The sequence below is a fragment of the Chanodichthys erythropterus genome, chromosome 12 (genome assembly GCF_024489055.1).
Source record: "Chanodichthys erythropterus isolate Z2021 chromosome 12, ASM2448905v1, whole genome shotgun sequence".
NCBI lineage: Eukaryota > Metazoa > Chordata > Actinopteri > Cypriniformes > Xenocyprididae > Chanodichthys > Chanodichthys erythropterus.
This window is the reverse complement of record NC_090232.1, coordinates 20,289,141-20,312,772: the sequence shown is the minus strand read 5'-3', so window position 1 is coordinate 20,312,772 and position 23,632 is coordinate 20,289,141. Positions and strand designations below refer to the sequence as shown.

Sequence of the window (23,632 nt, the reverse complement as noted above, 5' to 3'; positions counted from 1 at the left end):
CTTAATTCATTTGTTATGTTTGGTGGAGGAATATTGTGGAACACTCTAATAGTGCAGGAAATAAGCTACAAACATTTGGATTTCCTGGCATTGGAAGGATGAGAAAATGGATCAAACACCATATGTACAAGCTAACTCTCTCCGTTTAAAAGAGTGCAGGTCTGTAATGACTGGCTAGTTTAAAAGGGGCAGGGCCCTGATAACAGCAAACTATTTGTGATTGGATGACTCCAGAGAGGGCTGTACCTACATGAGAGTGAGGTGTTTATAATTGGATAGTTCCAGAGGGACTTGCGTGAACTGGTTGCCATCGAGATAGCTATCAAAAAAAGACAAACAAGTTATTACTCAAACACAGAGGAAATAGCACATTAGCAACAGTGTAATGGGAGAAACTTCAAAGACGTATATACAGCAGCCGTGTATTGTTTCAGACATCAAGTATGCGTTTTTGGAGGCAGCTGGGTTTATAAAAAGGTGTGCCTGGATCAGATAAGGGGATTTTTGAAAATGGCCATTCATTATGAAATTGCTGTGAGGTTTGAGGCCATAGTGAGTTGGTGCACACTCACAGTTCTGTAACATCTTTAGGAATGCCCTTGGGTAAAACCTTTAGTCCTTTATTACTGCAGCGCACCACCGTATCCAAACACGAACACTCGGCAGGACAGCGAGCCAGGGGTGAACAGCTATTCTCATCATTACCTGCGCTCACACAAAGAGAAAATTAATCATCATGTTAATGTTCTCATTTATCAGAAGTAAAGAATAATTCAATTTGAAATGAGCTTTTTGATGTGAAGTTATGCCAGGGGGATTGTTATTGTAAGCTTGTTTGTGTAGAAGAAAGATAACACAGAGCTATGCTCAAGTTAACATAACAGATCTTATCAGAGCCCCATTAAGAGCTAGAAACAAGATCTTTTTACACACACACACACACACACACACACACACACACACACATGACTAAATGACCCCACACACGCTCATAGCCGTACCGTCTTCACAGGCAAAGTCTTGTACGGCTACATCTTGAATAGGGATCTCCTTTAGAAAGTAGGGGCTCTGACAGCGGGGGTTGCCCGTGACAATCCGTTTCTTACGGAGCCATTCCCCCAGCCAAGCCAGATGACAGTTACAGTTAAATGGATTGGCCAGCAAGTTCCTGTGGGATTGCATAAGGAAAAATTATGTAGCAAATATTTAACAAATCATTCTACAACGAAATGCTGTGTTCCAAAACCTAATGAGCTACCTACACTCTTAAAAATAAAAATTCGAAAAGGGTGTTTTCGCAGCGATAGAAGAAACATTTTTGGTTAACATTTTGCACTACCTTTCATTGAGCAGTTCTTTACAGAAGCATTTTTCCCTTAGTGGGAATAACATTTGAATAATCTACAGAACCTTTTGTACAATGAAACATTCAATGAAAGTTAAAGGTTGTTTAAGGAACCATCGATGCCAATAAAGAACCTTTATTTTTTAGAGTGTATATAGGCAGCATTTTAAGGCATCATAGGCACACTATCATCTTCAACCATAGGCAACTTTAAAAAATCAAAGATGGTGGACAAGGTGAGAGAAATGTTTATTATAAATATAAATTTTACTTATAAATAAGTTTATTAATAAAAAAGCAATAACAATAACAATTGTACATGTTTTTAGTTAATTATTTTATCCGAATACTTGGATTTGTTTTATACTTATATAGAGTATCATGGCATTAGCTTAGCAACATGCTAATGTGAAACTGTATTTAAATCGCTTCTGAGCCAAGTCTCTGTATGAAATGCTATTTGTGTAGCACACAAAGTCTACATTCACTCTGTCAGTCCAAATCCGATTATTTGTGTATCCGATTGGAATCTGATCTAAAATTATTGACTGTCCACATAGTGTATCACAACTGTTCAGATCCGATTTGTGTGTCAAGTCAAGTCACCTTTATTTATATAGCGCTTTTTACAATGTGTGTCCATGCCACTCTTTCGTTTTCCAGAATATCTGCATTGGTTTCTATAGCAATGACATTGCGTTGGTAGGTATATGCCAAAAACAACAACAACAACTGCAACATGGAGGGATTTGCAATACAGATGTTGTCTTATTTACAACATGACAACGTGTAGCCGCCACGCTGGATTACTGCATCTTATAAGGCAGCGGCAGAACAGTAGGAGGCTGGTATGTGTGGCTTTTTTCCTTTATTTAAACCACAAATGAATGTAGCTTGAAATGGACTTAATGTAAATTTCTTGCTGTTTACACTTGCTAAATTTGATCTGATTTCAATCGGATATGCACAAAAATCAGATCTGAACTGACAGTCTGAACAAGGCTATGTGGAATGATATTCCATATTGGTCACTTCCTTAAAGGCCCATTCACACCAAGGATGATAGAGAAGGTCACACCACACCCCCCACACACACAATGGTAAAAACATTGATGGACAATAAAAATCCACCTGACTTTAACAAGCATTTATGGCCAGATTTACTAACAGCTTGTGCCAGTGCAAACCCTTATTCCCTGTTGAAAAAAATGTGGCATACGCTGGTTAGGTACGTTTTGAAGCGTGGCAGCTGGTTTGAGCTGGTTTATGCTGGTCCTTAGTTGGTCATGAGCTGGTCTTAAGCAACTAGCTCCAAGTCAGGACCAGCTCAAACCAGCTCATGACCAACTAAGGACCAGTATAAACCAGCTCAAACCAGCTGCCATCTTCAAAACATACCTAACAGCATATGCTTTTTTTTTCAACAGGGTTTGGTGTTAAAAAAAACTACCGTCGGGATTTACTAAAGACAAAATTGCAGGTTAAAGGTGTGGACTGATTTGTTTTTGCAGCTGACCTTATTGCATATGCTTTTGTAAGAGTTTCCCTTTCAAACGCAAAATTTATGGAAGGAGAGTATTTAAATGAATCATGCAACACGATTTACTAAAGATTGCACTAGTCAATTTACTGGTATTTGTGCCATTATTTAACGCCCCCAAAAAAGCATGTCTTAACCCATTTTGTCACAAGGCTGCAATTGTTGCTGCTAGGAGGAGACACTGCAGAGAACAGAGAGCGCGTGGTATATAGCTTTCCTGTAGCTCAGTGGTTAGAGCATGGCACTAGCAATGCCAAGGTCATGGGTTCGATCCCAGGGATTGCACATACTCAGATACAAATGTATAGCATAATGCAATGTAAGTCGCTTTGGATAAAAGCGTCTGCCAAATGCATAAATGTAAATGTAAATGTAAATGTAGAAGGAAGGAAATATTTTCCGCTCATATTAATTTCATTGGAATGCCAGAGGAAGACATGTAATCATGACAAACACGTACACACACACACACACACACAAATATATATATATATATATATATATATATATATATATATATATATATATATATATATATATATCTGTGTGTGTGTGTGTGTGTGTGTGTGTGTACGTATTTGTCAGATTACATGTAACAAGTTGCGTCTGTGTCGACCCGCAACTAATGAGCTTATTTGCAACCCAACGCTAATTTGCACTGCTCTTGTTAGATTGCATTGGTCATTATGTAAATGATTTGACTGTGTGTTCTTTGATTTGCACGTCAGCAGTAGATCACTCACAAAACTTGCGACTCCCATTGGTGCATTTGTGGAATTGTGCTCTCACACTAATTTGCCCCGTTTAGCAAATCTGGCCCAAAAAGTGTCAGGCAACAAAACGTCAGTGCGCACCTACAAGATGTTATAGTGCGTTGATGAGGATGCTAATACAGTTATGTTTATAGTTAACGTTCTTAGTGTGAATGGGCCATAAAGATTAGGATGCTCTCTAAAAGTCAGTCAGCTATTTAGGTAGCAAGGCAGTTAACTTAGTTTTGGACCAGCACTGAAATAAAACACATGGTTGATACTGTGGGGTGATACTCACAGTGTGGAGAGGGAATGTAGTGTGTCGAAGGCTCCCGGGGACATAGAGGTGATCAGGTTATCATAGAGAGAGAGCAGCCTCACTGAGCTCAGACCAGTAAAGCTACTGTTATTGACACAGCTTATCTTGTTACTTCTCAACATCCTACACATGACAAACATACACACACAATCATTTAAAACAGTCAGATGAGATTTGGTTTGGAACACATAAACCAGCGTGCCCACACCTGAGAATAAAATCATACCTAGACATTTTTTGACTGTATCTGCATTCACAACCCTGACGTTTTGAAATGTTCCTCAGTAGAATGATTCATAATTGTGATTCAGTAAGAAGCTAATATGCACGTCGTTAGCCTCATAGGATAATTGCCTAAGTCATTTTTTGGCCAAATTGTGATATCTGCCTTTGAAATATGATCTGGGCAATTATGCTATGAGGCTAACGATGTGCATTTTCAATCGAGTGCGAATACTCACAGTGTGCGGAGGCCGCTGAGGCCTTTCAGCATGCTGTAGTGGACACCCTCTAAGCGGTTGCTGGTCAGTATAAGTTCATTCACTCCACTGGCCCCCTCGAATGTGCCCTCCTCAATATCTGTGATCTTATTGTTACTAAGGTTTCTGTAAAACAAAGCAAGTTGCCATAGTAATTAAAGTACTCTAATGATGCTCATTTAAACTGTATAATGACAGATGACAAAGACAGAGAGAGACTTACATTTTGCGCAGTTGAGGAAGCTTCTTAAAGATACCTGTAGCCTCCAGCACTGTGAATTCATTATTGTTCAAGCGGCTGTGTGGAAAACAAATCAAATACACAATACACAACTCAATTAATTAATCTGTATGCGTTTATATTGTTTATAAGTCATAATGTACAGCAGGGTTGTCTTTAATTAGACTTTTTCAAAAGATTTCAATTTAATTGTATTATTTCGCCTGCTCACAAATAAACTTGTATTGTTTTTTGTGCTCAAGTGGATGTACATGAAGTTTTAAAGAGATAGTGCACTCAAAAATGAAAATTACATCATCAATTATTTACCATTTTGCCTACAAGCCTACAAAACTTTCATTCATCTTTGAAACACAGATGATAATGTTTTTAATAAAACCTGAGAGAGTTCTGTCCCTTCACTGAAAGTCCATTCCACTAAAATTTGATGCTTCAAATAGTTCAATGTACATGGAATCCATATGAACTGAGTGGTTTATTCCGAGCATTTCGAAGAATATTGATTGTTTTATATGGTTAACAGATTTAAAGGATTTTATTCACATATAGACATCAATGAACACATACACATAGAGCACATAAAATATGGTAAACAAACAGAAGCTTAACAGTACTTGCTTCACACATGATGACAGAATTTGTATTTTTGAGTGAACTATCCCTTTAAAATGAGAGAGAGAGAGAGAGAAACACTCACAGTTCTGCTGTATATTGAGGTATGTGTTCTGGGATCTTGGTGAGCTTTTGTCCAGAGCAGTCCACTGTGGTTCCTTCACAGCGACATTTCTCTGGGCAGGCCAGGTCAGCGAAGCAATCCCCACCTAGTTTTGATCGGTAGTCTTCCACACCTACATACATAACCATACACACACAAACACACACACCATTACACACCACACAATCACAAAAAAAGAGTATGAGAGAAACAGCAGGTAGATAGAAAGATAGAAGATAAGATTAAAGAAGTTTGGGTGGAAAGGTAGAGAGGTAAAAGTAAAGGATCACTGGTAGGGAGGACATTAAATGTTAATTGTGCTAGACAAGAGGAAACTCAGTTATCACCATGGCAACATGCTATCTGTATTATCACTCTTAACAACACATAAAGCCATGCTGACATAGTAGCCATGACTTTGGAGTGTTTTGTACACACACACACACACACACACACACACACACACACACACACACACACACAAACTTAACTGCACATCCATTCAAACAATGACAAAAAAAAAAAAAAAAACATTCACCTACACACACACACACACACACACACACACACACACACACAAAGGTTGTCTCTGCTTGCCATGCTGTAGATGCTGCAAGACCTTCCATGGTGCTTGACAGAACCATGTATTAGTCAGAGTGTGCAACCACATGGTTAGATCAAGCACAAAGGAAAACCCCGCTGAATTTCCTCCACAAGACACAGACAGAGAGAAAGAGAGAGAAAGAAACAAAGGATCGAGATATAAAGAATGAGGTACTACTTTGTTTAGCTGGGATAAACTAGTAGGAATGATGGAAAGAGAACAGATAGAGGAGAGATGCCAGGGGATAAAGAGAAGAGAGAAACAGAAGAGTGTGGCAGGAATATTGCAGCTTTTGTACAGTAAATAAACACATGAACCAGCAGGTATACGCACAGTCAAACGCACACATACACATTCAATTCACATTGTGTGCTTAATAAACCTCTGAGCACATTTTCACATATATTTGGGTTCCTGGACTGTGATTGGCTGGGGTTGAGGTTGAGGGGGAGGGGCTTGTTGGGTGACGTCTTACTGGTTTTGTGTCAGTTACTTACACTTATTGATATGATGAATCCCTGAGTGTGTGTGCGAGAAAGGAAGAGAGAGAATATGTAATACACAAACACTCAAACCCTCACACTGACGAATGCTGGAAAGCCCGTGTTTCAGATCCATGCCACCATGTGCAGTTTGTGAGCATGCACACAGCAACAGTGACAATGATCAGGCTGGTGAAGGTTTGACAACAAACTAACATTAGACTGATGCAGCATGTGTTTGTTTGTTTGCTCATCTAACAGCTTACTATAAAATCCACCATGCTGTATTAGTAATTAAGTTTAAAACAAAAGTGCCAAGTTCTTAAAAGTTCTTTCAAGAAATAAACTCTTTGTATTCATTTATGGTTTTAAACACCTTTATATAATTTTTAAGAATAGCTTGAATTTAATTACTCTAAAAATGTCTAAAATGTTTAAAACATATTAAAAGTATATATGTGACCCTGGACTGTGATAAGTCACACAAGTATATTTGTAGCAGTAGCCAACAATACGTTATAAGGGTCAAATTTATCGATTTTTCTTTTTTGCCAAAAATAATTAGGATATTAAGTAAAGAATATGTTCAATGAACATATTTTGTAAATAAATATGCATTGCTAAGGACTTAATTTGGACAAATTTAAAGGCGATTTTCTCAATATTTAGATTTTTTTGCACCCTCAGATTCCAGATTTCAAATAGTTGTATCTCGACCAAATATTGTCCTCAATGAAAAATGTGATGATATTCACATCAATAAAAAGTTTATTTAATCAGCTTTCAGATGATGTATACTGTAAATCTCAATTTCAAAAAACTGACCCTTATGACTGGTTTTGTGGTTCACGGTTACATATATACTATAGTTCAGAAGTTTGGGTTCAGTAAGATTTTTCCTTATTTAAAGAAAGGATTCAATATTTATTCAAAATTCAGGGGTATTGAATAAAAGTAAGAAAAATAAATTGATCAAAAGTGACAGTAAATGCTTTTACAGCATTACAATATATTGTATGAAATATATATATATATATATTTCATACAAATTCTATTCTTTTGAATGTCCAATTCATCAAAGAATCTTGAATGTATCACAGTTTCCACAAAACTATTCTCAAACCCGCATATTAGAATGGTTTCTGGAAGATCATGTGACACTGAAGACTGGAGTAATGATGCTAAAAATTCAGTTAACAAACAAATTACAATATATTAAAATAAAAAAGTTGTGGTGAGCATAAGAGACTTCTTGCAAAGACTTAAAAAATCTTACCGACCCCGAACAATAATTTCATTATTTTATTGAGGCATTTTCTTATTATAATATCATTATAATTTTATCACCCTGACATTTTAATTTTCAAAACAAAAAAATTTATTTTAATCAACAAAATAAAAACTTAGATTCATAATAGAAGAGTTAGTTCTAGTCATTGTATGTATGTATTTTTAAATAAATTATTAGATTCTGACAATAAAAATAACATTGTGATTGACCATGTGCTACACAAGAACACAGCACCACTGTAAAAGGTTTTTTTCATCTGCATTATAATGTGTGTGTGATTTGCGTGCATTAGTGCATTTGTCCAAAGGCTTTTGTGTAGTACACACACAGACAAATGTTTAGCAGCTGAACATACCTGGTATAAAGTATTGCTCTTTAGCTATACAAAGAAAGATATACAGAGAACTGAGAGGAGAGCTGTGTGTGTAGAATAGATCAATAAATGAATATGAATATCGATCAAAGAATCCTGCTCATTTATAACCCTACAGCGATCAATACTCCACTGACAGGCAGTAAACTAATAATACCCACACACAAACACATTTGCATTCTGATTTATAATCTGCTTAAACAGGAGAAGATAAATCATGCTGAGACCCTCGGAAATGTGTATATGTCTATATACGTGAAAGCTGACTAAGACATTTTTACAGTTGGGAACTGTTGGGAACAGACAGGAAGAGCAGGGTCAAATACCTGAGTGAAGTTGGCCCCCCACCCAACGCAAAATGTCTGCAAAATAGTCTCAATCGTTTGTGCTCCGTTTGTGCCGTAAAAAATTTCGTTTGTGCTGCTTTGGTTTTTTAGATATTAAAAGAATATTTATAGGTCATTCTGAGGTCACCCAGCCCCCCACATGTTCCAAATTCACCCAAAATAGTCTAAATCGTTTGTGCTTCATTTGTGCTGGTTTGTGCCGGTAAAAGTCGTTTGTGCTGCTTTCGATTTTAAAATATTAGATTTTGAATTATAGGCGATGACGTCACTCAGCCCCCCACATGCTCCAAATTCGCCCAAAATAGTCTCTTTTGTATGTGCTCCGTTTGTGCTGGTTTGTGCTGGTAAAAGTTTAGTTTGTGTTGCTTCGGTTTTTTTTTTTTTTTTTTTTTTTTTAGATATGCCTGTTAAAATAATATTTATAAAATCTCAGGTCACTCAGCCCCCCACCCCACATAGGCTGTGCTTCAAATTCACCCCAGATAGTCTCGTTTGTTTGTGCTTCGTTTGTGCTGGTGAAATTTTCGTTTGTGCTGCTTCGGTTTTTAAAATATTAAAAGAATTGGCAATTCATTCTGAGGTCTCTCAGCCCCCCACATGCTCCAAATTCACCACAAAGAGTCGCAATCGTTTGTGCTGATATTTGATTTTACTTGAAAATAAACAAAGACAAAAAAGAATTAAGCCTATATAAGACTTTTTTTTTTTTTGTATTTTTGGTTTATGGGTTAAACAAATTAGTTTATGCTTTAAAATTCGTTTGGAGTCTCTAACTCAATCCCTCTAGCGCCACCAGCTGTCCAAAGTTGCACTTATGTTTATGTTAATAACTTTTGAACCATAAGGGCTAGAAACAAAATACTTTTTTCCTCTGATTCCTTGGCCCAAATACTCATTTTGGCTTTATGTGGTCTAAAACAACATTGAGGAAATTTGTATTTATTTGTATTTATTTTATTTTTAAAAGGCCTAAGTAAAACCTAATGATGCAACATGTTTCACTCGTTATTACAAGCAGTTTTTTGTTTTGTTTTTATTCTTATAAATAATAACATAATTTGTGTTTCATTGGAAAAACCTAAAATATCAGAAAACAATGGAAGGGATTGCGCAGGCGCCTCCGCGGACAAAATAAGTATTGTTGTGCTCTGCACTATAGATGTAGGTTACATTGGCAAGAAATATATGAAACAACCAATTAGAAAAAAAAAAAAAAAAAACTAATATGCAGAGCAGTAGCCTACATCAGATGAACTTGCATGATGGGACATGCAAGACATAAGTTGAATGGCGTTTCAGGGCGTCACTCATGCGAAACAAATATTAAAGCCTAATCAAATTTTTTACCCATGAATAAAATGACGAAAAATCTAGTTCCCTTTCGTGGGAACTGTCGACGCTGCGTGGTAACGCATTGGGAACCTTCTGCGTGATGTCGTCACTGAAGCACTCATGTATCTAGCCAATCGCGAAGCGAGACGTCAGAGACGGGTGACGTCACGGACCAGGAAACTATAAAGCACACTCGGATGCAGAGCACGCCAGCTTCTGTGTCTTCAGCAAGCGCTCTATGTTATCTTGTGTGTCTTATTTGGTGTTGTTTGTCCTGCTTATTTTTGGAAAACATTATCTCTTCGTCTGAGGACAAGAGTGTTATTGTGCACCACACATATATATATATATATATATATATATATATATATATATATAGTGAATAAGACACGAGTGAAATGGCGGAAGGCAGACAATTTAAAAAGTGTGTTCACCCATGCACACGGTTTATTCCAGATGGGGACACTCATGAGATGTGTGTTGTCTGCCTGGGGGTTGAGCATGCACAGGCAGCTCTCGAGGGGGCTGTCTGTGTTCATTGTGAGAAGCTCACCCTCAGAGTTTTAAGATCACGCCGGGCACTCTTTCACGATAAAGAGAGTGCTCCGGTCGGCGTTCCCCGCGGATCGGGTCCCGCTGTTGCTGAGGCGCAGCGGCGGCTTCATTCGTGGGGTTCGCAAATGGAGCTGGCAGAGGGGGTTGAGACGGGCCCAGCCTTATCTCGCCCTTTACCTGCCAGCCCCAGTGCCTCTTCTCAGGCGGCGGAAGCACGCGCTGCGGTTTCTTCCCCCCAGAGAGAGGCACCCGCGCTTCATCTCTCTTCCTCTGAGGAGGTTGATGTGATGAGCGTGGGGGAAGAGGAACCGCCATCCTCTTCCCCAGCACATGAGGAGCTCCTGGAGGTAGTGACCAGGGCTGTTGCCAAATTAAAAATTGACTGGCCAGCAGAGCGGGCAGATACTAGACCAAAGAGTAAGCTGGATGAGCGCTTTCTGCCCGCTCGGTCACTACCCCAGCGTCGGGGTTTGCCCTTCTTTCCGGACCTCCACACCGAGGTCTCGAGGTCTTGGAAGAAGCCGGCATCATATCGTGTTTTCAGCCCCCAGACCTCAATGTATAGTAACATCGTGGGGCTGAAGCAGCAAGGCTATGCGGCGATGCCTCGGGTGGAAGAGACGCTTGCGGGCTATCTCTCCCCCGAGTCTGCATCGTCGCTGAAAACCCCGACGTTGCCCACCAAGCCATTAAAAACTACATCAGGCTTGGTGGGCAAGGCTTATGCGGCAGCAGGTCAGGCAGCGGCATGTCTACATACCATGTCGCTCCTACAGGCATATCAAGCCGACCTGCTGGGGGAAGTGGAGAATAGCGGGGAGGCCACGTATGAGTGCATCCAGGAAATCAGGATGGCAACTGACCTGGCTCTCCGTGCCACCAAAGAGACGGCAAAAGAAATCGGCCGCTCTATGGCAGCATTGGTGGCTACGGAGAGGCACTTGTGGCTGAACCTCTCGGACATAAGGGAGCGTGACAAAGCCTCCCTTATGGACGCGCCGCTGTCTCCTGCGGGCCTCTTCGGCGACGCCGTTACAACAGTCGTCGAGAGGTTCCAGGAGGCTAAGAAACAATCTGCGGCGTTCCAGAGGTTCATCCCCCGCAAACCAAAAATCCCCCCCCCGAGGCTGATGAGCGGGATCAGCCTCGGCCGTCAACGAGCTCCTCAGCGCACCACAGAGCGCAACAAAAGATTAGCGTGGCCGCCCGTGCTCCCCCGCAGAGAGCTTGGGGATCGGGTCGGCCCGCTCAGCCGAAGCCTTCTAGGGGCAGAACGGACCTGCGCGCCGTTATCCTGGCCCGGAAGGCTTCGAAGCGGTCCTGATGTCTGTGGGTCAGGAACCGATGAGGGCGGCCCCCTCCGAAGGGAGCCGGCGAAAAATACATCTAAAAGCCGCTTCCCTTCGGCGCCCTCAGGGGATCGTTATGCCAACCCTGCCACCCAGGGTGCGTCAGGGCGCAGCGGTCTCCACCGACCCTCCGAGGAGGGCCGGCCACTTGATTCAATTGTTCTCTGCCGGTGCGCCGCTTCAGAGCGTCGAATCAGGTGCTCAAAAAACACCAGAGGCCAGTCTCGAGAGACTGGTTCCCTTAGTAAATTTTCTGGTAGAATGGAAACTTCTTCCGAATATATCAAAATGGGTGCTGCTCACTATAAAAGAGGGTTACAAGATCCAGTTCGGGTCTCGCCCGCCCAGATTCAACGGGGTTCTTCCCACAGTGGTAACCCCGAGCAGTCTCTGGTTATGGAACAAGAAGTTGCGACACTTTTGCGAAAAGGAGCTATAGAAAGGGTTCCTCCTCCCAGCAATCAGTCAGGGTTCTACAGCCGTTACTTCATTGTTCCAAAGAAGGATGGAGGTCTACGACCTATTATAGATTTACGTGTGCTAAATCGCTCAATACAAAAGCTCAAGTTCAAGATGCTGACACTCAAACAGATTATACCACAGATCAGGTCCGAGGACTGGTTTGTGGCAATAGACCTGAAAGATGCTTACTTTCATGTGTCCATCCATCCTTCTCACAGGAAGTTCCTCAGGTTTGCTTTCGGGGGCGAAGCTTACCAGTACAGGGTTCTTCCGTTCGGCCTATCATTATCACCCCGCACATTCACGAAATGCGTGGACGCAGCTCTGGCTCCGCTGAGGATCCAGGGCATTCGCATACTGAATTATATCGACGATTGGTTGATTCTAGCTCAGTCAGAGCAACTAGCAGTTCAGCATCGAGATGCTGTTCTGTCCCATATGAAGAGGCTTGGGCTGAGGCTCAATGCCAAAAAGAGTGTGCTAGTTCCAGCTCAATCCACCAACTATCTGGGTGTAGTGTGGGACTCCACCACGATGCGGGCACATTTGTCTCCCGCTCGGGTGAGTGCCATTCTTATGGCTATGAAAGGGGTGAAGTTAGGCCAGTCACTCACTGTAAAACAGTTCCAGAAACTGCTGGGTCTGATGGCAGCTGCGTCCAACGTGATACCTTTTGGCCTTCTGCACATGAGGCCCCTACAGTGGTGGCTCAGGACCAGGGGTTCTCCCCGAGGGGAAATCCCTTTCGCATGATCAAAGTCTCAAAACGATGTCTTCGTTCTCTGACCATGTGGAAAGACCCCCGGTTCCTGTCCCAGGGACCCGTGTTGGGGGCCACTACTCGTCGAGTAATGCTTACGACGGACGCCTCCCTCACGGGCTGGGGAGCGATCATGAGTGGTCGCTCAGCTCAGGGTCTTTGGGAAGACCATCAGCTCTCTTGGCACATAAATCGGCTAGAGATGATGGCAGTGTTCCTAGCTCTGAAACACTTTCTCCCAGACCTGAGAGGTTACCATGTGTTGGTTCGTACGGACAACACTGCAGTGGTTGCATATATAAATCATCAGGGGGTCTGCGGTCTCGCCGACTATATTACTTGGCCCGTCAGATCCTCCTGTGGTCCCAAGGGAAGCTGCTCTCGCTGAGGGCAGCTTACATCCCGGGACATCAAAATGTGGGAGCAGATGCCCTGTCGAGGCAGGGGCCAAGGCCCGGGGAGTGGAAACTCCACCCAGAAGTGGTGAGTCTCCTATGGAAAAATTTCGGTCGAGCGGAAGTCGACCTGTTCGCCTCGGGAGAGTCAACCCAGTGTCCGCTCTGGTACTCCCTAACACATCCAGCACCTCTGGGTCTGGATGCTATGGTACAGACGTGGCCGAGGCTGCGCCTGTACGCATTTCCCCCGATCGCCCTGCTCCCGGGAGTTCTGGAAAAAGTACGCCGAGAAGGGGCCAATCTAATACTGGTAGCCCCATTCTGGCCAACCAGGATATGGTTCTCAGACCTAGTGTCGTTACTCAACGGCTCCCCAATGGAGCTTCCTCTCAGACAGGACCTCCTGTCTCAAGCGGGCGGCATGATTATACATCCCCGCCCAGAACGACTGAAACTATGGGCCTGGCCTCTGAGGGGGCCAGACTCATAAATGCTGGTCTCCCAACCGAGGTTGTGGAGACCATTCTTAACTCCAGAGCTCCCGCCACGAGGAAGTTGTATGCCTACAAATGGAATTTGTTTTCTACCTGGTGCAGACACAATAATACGGACCCTGTCCTTTCTTCTGTTAGCTTTGTGCTAAAATTCCTCCAGAAAAAATTCTCGGAGGGCCTATCTCACTCAACCTTAAAGGTTTATGTTGCAGCAATTTCAGCATATCATGCTCCTCTTGAGGGGAATATCTCGGTAGGTCGAGACCCCCTCGTCACACGCTTCCTCCGTGGCACACTGAGGTTGAGGCCTCCAGTGCGCACAAGGGTGCCAACCTGGGACTTGGCTGTGGTCTTACAAGGGTTAGCTGAGGCTCCCTTTGAACCATTAGAGGAGGTTCCTGAGAGGTTCCTCACTCTGAAAACGATTCTTTTATTAGCTATCACTTCTCTGAAGCGGATAGGAGATTTACAAGCACTTTCTGTTGCTCCCTCTTTCCTTGAATTTGCTCCAGGAATGGTGAAAGCATTCCTGTATCCTAAACCGGGGTATGTCCCAAAGGTCCCTACCAATGTCCCAGGCCCCATTGTGCTTCAGTCTTTCTATCCTCCTCCATTTGAATCTGCGGATCAGGAAAAATTGAATCTGTTATGCCCAGTAAGGGCTTTGGATACTTATGTCCACAGAGCTGCCCTGTGGCGTAAGTCAGATCAGTTGTTTGTCTGTTATGGGTCCCCTAGAAAAGGGGGCCCAGCATCAAAACAGAGAATGAGCAAGTGGGTGGTCGAGGCCATCTCACTTGCATACGAAGCGGCCGGACAGCCCTCTCCCTTGAATGTTCGCGCCCATTCTACCAGGGGTATGGCGGCATCAAAAGCTCTGATGTCAGGAGTCTCCATGAGTGACATATGTGATGCAGCTGGATGGTCATGCCAGCACACATTTATTAAATATTATAACCTTGATGTTGGCTCCACTCCGGGGTCCTCTGTCCTGTCAAGATAACCTTGGCAAGTGCTTGAGCTACGGCTCAGTTGGGATTGCGTTCCCAATGCGTTACCACGCAGCGTCGACAGTTCCCACGAAAGGGAACGTCTCAGGTTACAGATGTAACCCTGGTTCCCTGAGTAGGGAACGAGACGCTGCGTCTCTTGCCGTACCCCTGCACACTTGCAAGTGCTTGCTTCAGACTTACTTAGAAGCTGGCGTGCTCTGCATCCGAGTGTGCTTTATAGTTTCCTGGTCCGTGACGTCACCCGTCTCTGACGTCTCGCTTCGCGATTGGCTAGATACATGAGTGCTTCAGTGACGACATCACGCAGAAGGTTCCCAATGCGTTACCACGCAGCGTCTCGTTCCCTACTCAGGGAACCAGGGTTACATCTGTAACCTGAGACGCTTTATTTTTCAGTTTTCAGTTTTTTTTTTATACCAAACAAAAAACATTCCTTTCTTATTCCTCTTTATTTCTTTTTAAGTAAAAAATCAAATCAGCCTACCAGGTGCACGGATGACGGACCCGGACCCCAATTAAACATCCAAAATATTGTTATTTCATTATTTCTTTACAAAACCAAAATGAAAAAACAAAAAAAACAAAAATAAAAAAAATATAGAATTATCATCAATTAATTATGTAATCATGATCAATTATCCTTCAGGAAACACAATATTATATAAACCTTTCAACAACGTTGTACTTATTTGTATTTATTATTTATAAAGCACATTTCAATACAACCGAAGTTGTCCAAAGTGCTGTACATTAAAATTGAGAAAATACAAGGCACAATTAATATAAAGCATACAAAACATAAAACACATACACATCTAGGAATCAATCACTCATCAGAGAACATCTTGTCCGCGGAGGCGCCTGCGCAATCCTATCCATTGTTTTCTGATATTTTAGGTTTTACCAATGAAACACAAATTATGTTATTTATAAAAAATAAAAAACAAAACAAAAAAACTGCTTGTAATAACGAGTGAAACATGTTGCACCATTAGGTTTTACTTAGGCATTTTAAGAATAAAATAAATATAAATAGATTAAAATTTCCTCAGTGTTGTTTTAGACCACATAAAGCCAAAATTAGTATTTTAGGGGCCACCCACACATTTGAAATGAATTTTAAAGCATAAACTAATTTATATAACCCATAAACCAAAAATACAAAAAAAGGTCTTAAACGAATGCCTATATTTGTTTTTTTGATTTGGTTTAGTTAAATAAGTCTTTTTTTCTTGACGTAGGCTAATTAACTGAAGGAATTTCACGGACTGATGCAGCTTTTTTGATGCAACAACTTTCCGTTTCTGACACGCGCTGTCACTGAAAAGAAGGAAAGCAAACAGACTTAATTTGAAATCACTATTTCTGTTAAATGTCTATGCTTTGGTATATAGCCTAATAGTCACTATAATATGCTCTTTTGTGATTTGCATTTGCAGTCGTTCAGTGTCATTCATTTCAATGCAATCAATGTCTGATGTTTATAAAGCGAGGCAGCACAAATGAAACTTTTATCGGCACAAATGAAGCACGAACGTTTGAGACTATTTTGGGCAAATTGGAGCATGTGGGGGGCTGATTGATCTGAGATTTTATAAATATTATTTATCTAAAAAAACGAAGCAGCACAAACAAAACTTTTACCAGCACAAATGAAGCACAAACGTTTGAGACTATTTTGGGCAAATTGGAGCATGTGGGGGGCTGAGGGACCTGAGAATGAATACCCAATTCTTTTAATATTTTAAAAACCGAAGCAGCACAAACGGAAATTTCACCGGCACAAACCAGCACAAACGAAGCACATACAAAAGAGACTATTTTGGGTGAATTTGGAGCATGTGGGGGGGCTGAGTGACATCATCGCCTATAATTCAATGTCTAATATTTTAAAATCGAAAGCAGCACAAACAAAACCTTTACCGGCACAAACCAGCACAAATGAAGCACAAACGTTTGAGACTATTTTCGGTGAATTTGGAACATGTGGGGGGCTGGGTGACCTGAGAATGACCTATAAAAGTTATTTTAATATATTAAAAACCGAAGCAGCACAAATGAAAATTTCACCAGCACAAACCAGCACAAACGGAGCACAAACAAAAGAGACTATTTTGGGCGAATTTGGAGCATGTGGGGGGGGCGAGTAACGTCATCGCCTATAATTCCAAGTCTAATATTTTAAAATCAAAAGCAGCACAAACAAAACTTTTACCGGCACAAACGAAGCACAAACGTTTGAGACTATTTTGGGTGAATTTGGAACATGTGGGGGGCTGGGTGACCTCAGAATGACCTATAAATATTCTTTTAATACCTAAAAAACCGAAGCAGCACAAATGAAATTTTTTACGGCACAAACCAGCACAAATGGAGCACAAACGATTGAGACTATTTTGCAGACGTTTTGCGTTGGGTGGGGGGCCAACTTCACGCAGGTGGGTCAAATTGACTAAAGCGTCTGTGAGCAAGTCTGGCAAATGACCAATAATTACACATTCAGTGTATATGCAAACACCCATGTGCATGTGTGTATGTACCTGAACAGCGGAACTTCTTGCTCTTGATCTGGCCGATGCGTTTGTTAGCAAGGCGGCGGGGACTGGTGCACCGAGCTCCGCTGGTCTCAATCGGGTTGTCTTGCAGGTAGTCAGCTAACCACTTCAAATGGCAGTCACACATGAAAGGGTTCTGGGCCAGATGACTGAAACAAAATTAAAAAATATTTAAGAAATTGTGAATGACAGTGATAGTTAAAGGGTTAGTTCACCCAAAAATGAAAATTATGTCATTAATTACTTATGTTGTCCCACACCTGTAAGACCTTTGTTCATCTTCGGAACACAAATTAAGATATTTTTCATAAAATCCGATGGTTCAGTGAGGCCTGCATTGCCAGCAACACAATTAACACTTTCAATGCCCAGAAAGCTACTAAAGATATATTTAACACAGTTCATGTGACTACAGTGATTCAACCTTAATGTTATGAAGCAACGAGAATACTTTTTGTGCACAAAAAAACAAAAACAAAATAACGACTTTGTTCAACAATATCTAGTGAAGGGCGATTTCAAAACACTGCTTCATGAAGCTTTTAAGCTTTACGAATCTTTTGTTTCGAATCAGTGGTTTGAAGCGCCTATCACACTGTCAAAGTCACGTGATTTCAGTAAACAAGGCTTACATCATAAGTGTTTCAAAATTTTAATGGTTCACCACTGGGGGGTGTGACTTTGGCAGTTTGATATGCGCTTGTTGAACAAAGTCGTTATTTTGTTTTTGTTTTTTTGCACACAAAAATTATTCTCGTCGCTTCGTAACATTAAGGTTGAACCACTGTAGTCACATGAACTGTTTTAAAAATGTCTTTAGTAGCTTTCTGGGCATTGAAATCTTAATTATCTTGCTGACAATGCAGGCCTCACTGAGCCCCTGGATTTCATCAAAAAAATCATCATTTGAGTAATGAAGATGAACGAAGGTCTTACGGTGAATAATTAATGACAGAATTTTCTTTTTTGGGTGAACTAACCTTTTAACGTGTGCAGTTTCTTGACAAACCAAAAAAGTACACTCATTTTTACTCCCAATCTACTGATCAGCCTGAAATATGATTGTATGACATTTATCATACATGGGCCTAATATTCAATATCAGGGGGTTTTAAAGTTCCCTCAAATATAATAATACAAGAGACCAATTTTCTAAAAATATAAAGGCAGCGATGTATTTTCATGCTTACAGACATATTATTATTGTGTGAAAATAGTATAAAAAAGAAAAAGTAAACATGACATTATAAAAAGATCTTATTATCATTACACTAAAGCAAAAATAATAATAATAAAAATAAATTTGCACATTTGTTTTATTTCTTACGGTTTAAAATTATAGCTTTCAGTAATATAAAAAAACAAGATGCATCTCATGATTTACAACCAGTCTCTAGAAATCAGAAACAAAATAATATTTATATTTTATATAGTTTTTACTTTGTCTTTTTTTTTTTTTTTTGCTGAAATCTTAATTACAGTAGAATGTCAATCATTTTTACTCATTTCTCAACTAATGTTACTCACAGCGTTTGGATGGATCGTAGAGAAGAGAAGGTGCCCTTTGCGATGGTCTGGAGTTTGTTGTCATAAAGTGACAGAAGATTTAGATTCTGCAGGTCTTGGAAAGAATCTACACGCAAACAATTGATCTTGTTCGCATTTAGCAACCTGTTGGGATAAACGTTTGCATGTGACATTTTACACAAATCTCTCAGGCAAACAGGAAAATCTATACATGCGTTGTAAATTGAGATATTATAAATGGCATTTACAAATAGATTAACATTTATAGACAAACAAATGAGCGAGACTTTAAAAAAAATATTCCCTGTGGTCTCCAGACTCATTTACAGTGCCTTATGGGAGAACAAAGTTGTGAATAAACAGAGACTTTCGTATAAACAGAATGTATATTGATACGAATCAATAAAAATGTGCTTGAGTTATTGGCACCAAACTTTTATATTTGTGAGAAATGTGAGTTGAGTTTCTCACGATTTCACGAGTCTGCAAGAATGAGTACATGATATCTATATTCACTTTCAACATGGTCTTAGCATATGTGTGGTTGGAATGTTATGTAGTAGCACCAAATGCTTATGGTCTTGTTAAACCCCTATAAATACTTGGATTAACAAGCATTTCCTAAACATACTCCTCAGACCCACACCCACACACAGCGGAAGTGTGTGGTATGTGTGTGAATTTATGTCCAGTTGTGCTGTCTGTCATCAGGCGAATGTGTGAGGCTTACAATCTTGTCCTCGCAGTGCAAACACATTTGTTTTTTCTATCATGGTGTGGACATCTATTGATTTATACTTAGCCAATATATCTATTGTTTTTATAGTGATATCAAAAGTACCAGAACTTCAGAACCAAGTTAATACTGAAATAAAATAATTTTGGTGAGGTAAAAGCTTTGTGTCAAAATATCTATGTATAAACGCAACCTGATATGTTTGCCACTGTCTAGTATGTCATTAATATTTATATGACAATACAATACAAAGAGAAAAATCTCTGCTCTTTCCTTCTTTATTATTAACTGTTTACTTGAAGCATTGCGGACTTACTTTCAATAGCATTTAACAGCGTGCGGTATTTAAGTTGATATGGAGAATTACTGGTATCAACTACTGAAATTTTGGTATCTTGACAGCTCAATACTGAGTTAATGATATTTCCCCTCACACCCACCTTTTTGAATTATTAGATTTTAATTAAGACATAATTTAGTATGTTTATTAGGCCATTTTCCAATGGCTGGTCCTCAGAATTGGCAAAACCTGACCCACCCACACACAGAGAGAGAGAAATAAACGCCCTGCCTTCATGGCATTTTCAAGCATAAATTCACAGAATGTCCATTACTCACAGTAGCTGCAATGAGAATAGTCCATCAAAAAGGCCTTTGGGAAGTTCAGTGATTTTATTCCCATATAAAACCCTGAAAGGCAGAAACACAAGGGAACATTAAATAAAAGCAAAGATTAAAGATGTTCATTACCCACCCACACACACACCCATTCATCAGAAATTGTTCCTCAAACAGAGCACAAGATGCGCCACCACAAATCATCCCAGTGCAACCAGTGACGAATCATATTTAAATACAAACGAAATCATGTGGACCCAGATTCATGAGGTAAAATCATGAAAAACATGTGCACAATAATCATTTAATGATGAATATATCAATTATAGCTCATATTCATTACTTTATCTTAATGGTCCATAACCCTGCGCAAGCTGAGTTTGTTGTAAAAATGGGTGAGGAATATTGGGCAATTCAAGACTAATCTGTAAGAGCCATGCAGGGCTAAAAAAAAAATTCTTGGCATTTTTATTTTAGAATGAATAATTGCATTGTGGCTTTGGCTATATGCTGAAATCCAACATATGTGCAGGCCCACACAGAAAGCTCTACAGATTTGGTACGTCTGTCATTCACAAAGTTGTGCTCTTGTATGTTTATTCATGCAATATTTTTCTTATTTAATAATGCTTTCAGCTACGAATTGGTGTGCAGCACACTCAATATCTCTTTAACAGAATACCACAGATTTTCCTCCAAAACCAGCATCTCTGCAGATTCTGTCTGAGCCTGCATTTGAGATATTTCATTACTGTGATGTCATATCAGGACTTGCATGTGTGTGTTCGCTTATGTTACACATTGGATCACTCTTCTGGCTTGAAGTTGTATTTTTTCAGGAGGACAGATTTTAAATGGCTGGCTGGTGTTCCTAAGAGGCTGGTCCAAAGGGAATGAGAGAGAGGGGGAGAACTGTTCCGCCCACTAAGTTCTGGCTCATTGGAACCCGGTCAGTAAAGTAAACCAAAGAAAATACAGAGACCAAGCATAGTAGGACATATACATCCCATCCCCTAAAAAACACATATACATTTACACACTGAAAATACCAGGCCAAAACAAATAACTTAATAGATTCAAACAAGGGCTTATGTTAGTGTGTTTCATATTCTAAGGCTATATAGCCATATACCGTATAAAGTTTCTTTAGAGGTGCAGTAAGTCATTTTTTTGTTAACGTCATTTGTCTTAGAATTCATTTCAATTAATTTTAAGGTAATTTACACCGCGCTCTCTCGTCTCGTATATTGTCTCGTTTTGGTATGTAAATTTATTTAATTACATCAAGAATTCAGTTGTGATTTGCACTCATTATTCAAAATCTTTTGTTATTTTATTTTACACACTTGGAGGAAAACACAAACGTTTCATCTCTCAGGTCTTCTTTAGTGTGTCTTAGAATTGTCATACTTTAAATAAAAAAAAGAAAAAAAAAAAAAGAATTACATTTCATACAAAATCGCCACCTCTTAAAGTACTTGTTTTCTCATGAGATGGGATTGAAAGCACTATTGTAAAGAGAGAACAATTACCGAGGTTGCCTTTACAAGTTGTTATCTATTGAAATGACAGGTGTCCTGTATATTTGAATGGTGGTTCTGTTGACTCAGACACTGCAGGGATTTATCTGCTCTGTCCTCTAAAAGCTTGAATGAGTCAGATCATCAATAATTGAAAGAATGATGGAAGCTTAATATAACTCCTACATTCTCTTCTCACGCACACACACACACACACAAATATATACATATATACTCACAGAGAATTCAAAGATCGGAGACCTTGAAAGGAGTCTGAAGCCAGTTCGGTTATTTGATTATTACTCAAATCTCTAAAAAGAAGAAGAAAATTAGATGCATGAGGAATAAGTGTGTTTTTGCGTGATTGTGTATGTATGTGTGCTCACATGGACACACACTCACATTCTCCGCAGCCGTTTGTAAGGTGAGAATGCTCCTGGCGGAATAATCTTGATGGAGTTCTGCTCCAGTCGACTGTGAACAGAGAGAATAAACCAGATCAACAAATGGAGGGAACATTGCAGAGGGAATAATTCAAATCGCAAAAAGGTGAGGGTAACTGGAAAATGATGGGTACTGACAGCCCTATTGAGGAGTTATTGGAAGAGTATGAGTAGGATGGGTGATGTTGGGCCAGAAAATTGAAAGGAATGTGAAGATTTTGCTTCATTTTTTGTAATCTTGGACAATATTTTTTAGTTAAAATCTGTTTTTATAATACAGAAATTTAATACAATAAGAGGGAAACCAAGAGAAAGAGAAGAGCGAAATCGATGTGACAGGCACAAATGTAAGATTAATGTTAATATCTCTGGGATGACTTTAATCACAGTGTAGCATCTGTGTCTGTTTGCTGTAGTTCCAGTTTGAGGCAGTGCCCATGTCTGCTAAGAACAAATCCAACATCTCCGTTCCATGAAAATTGAATTACAAACTGACATTTTAACACTGCCTTGAAAGTGCACTCAGTATTTAAAAAAACAAAAAACAAAAAAACCATTTAACCTAAAAGAACAGTACTTATGAAAAACATGTTTAAAGGGTTAGTTCACCCAAAAAATGAAAATTCACGAATACAAATTAAGATATTTTTGATCAAATCTGATGGCTCAGTGAGGCCTCCATTGACAGCAAGTTAATTTACACTTTCAAAGACCAGAAAGGTACTAAACATATATTTAAAACAGTTCATGTGACTACAGTGGTTCAACCTTCAAGCATAAATGAATCAGTGTGTCGAATCATGATTCAGATCGTGTGTCAAACTGCCAACGGCTGAAATCATGTGACTTTGGCGCTCCGTACAGCAGATTCAACACACTGATTAATCTGTGCTCTGATGCTTCCTGAAGCAGTGTTTTGAAATCGGCCATCACTAAATAAGTGGTTATTTTGTTATTTTTGGCGCTCCAAAAATATTCTCGTCACTTTATAATATTAATATTGAACCACTGTACTCACATGAACCGATTTAAATATGTTTTTAGTACCTTTATGGATCTTGAGAGAGGAAGTGTCCATTGCTCCCAATGGAGGCCTCACGGAGCAATCGGATTTCAACTAAAATATCTTAATTTGTGTTCTGAAGATTAACGAAGGTCTTACGGGTGTGGAGCGGCATGAAGGTAAGTAATAATGACAGAATTTTCATTTTTGGATGAATTAACCCTTTAATGTTATGAAGTGATGAGAATACTTTTTGTGCACCAAAAAAATGAAACAAAAAAACTATTCAACAATATCTAGTGATGGATGATTTCAAAACACTGTTTTGAAGCTTTACAAATCTTTTGTTTCGAATCAGTGGTTCGGAGCATGTATCAAA

General features: G+C 40.0%; 1 protein-coding gene across 6 annotated transcripts in view; it reads right to left on the bottom strand.

Annotated features, from left to right (window-relative positions):
- slit2 (slit homolog 2 (Drosophila)) overlaps positions 1-23,632 on the bottom strand; it is a 119,610-nt gene that overhangs the window by 26,456 nt on the left and 69,522 nt on the right. For 4 of the 6 annotated variants that reach the window (XM_067404021.1, XM_067404023.1, XM_067404025.1 and 1 more), the window contains exons 10-22: positions 22,210-22,281; positions 22,047-22,118; positions 20,288-20,359; positions 18,934-19,077; positions 17,392-17,555; positions 8,124-8,147; positions 5,374-5,524; positions 4,659-4,733; positions 4,418-4,561; positions 3,936-4,079; positions 1,002-1,168; positions 573-705; positions 251-319 (exon numbers count right to left, since the gene is read on the bottom strand). In XM_067404021.1, the coding sequence (XP_067260122.1) occupies positions 251-319; positions 573-705; positions 1,002-1,168; positions 3,936-4,079; positions 4,418-4,561; positions 4,659-4,733; positions 5,374-5,524; positions 8,124-8,147; positions 17,392-17,555; positions 18,934-19,077; positions 20,288-20,359; positions 22,047-22,118; positions 22,210-22,281 (1,431 nt within the window). The remainder of the gene's footprint in view (positions 1-250; positions 320-572; positions 706-1,001; positions 1,169-3,935; positions 4,080-4,417; positions 4,562-4,658; positions 4,734-5,373; positions 5,525-8,123; positions 8,148-17,391; positions 17,556-18,933; positions 19,078-20,287; positions 20,360-22,046; positions 22,119-22,209; positions 22,282-23,632) is intronic. The other 2 variants (XM_067404022.1, XM_067404024.1) reach the window with 1 other exon arrangement.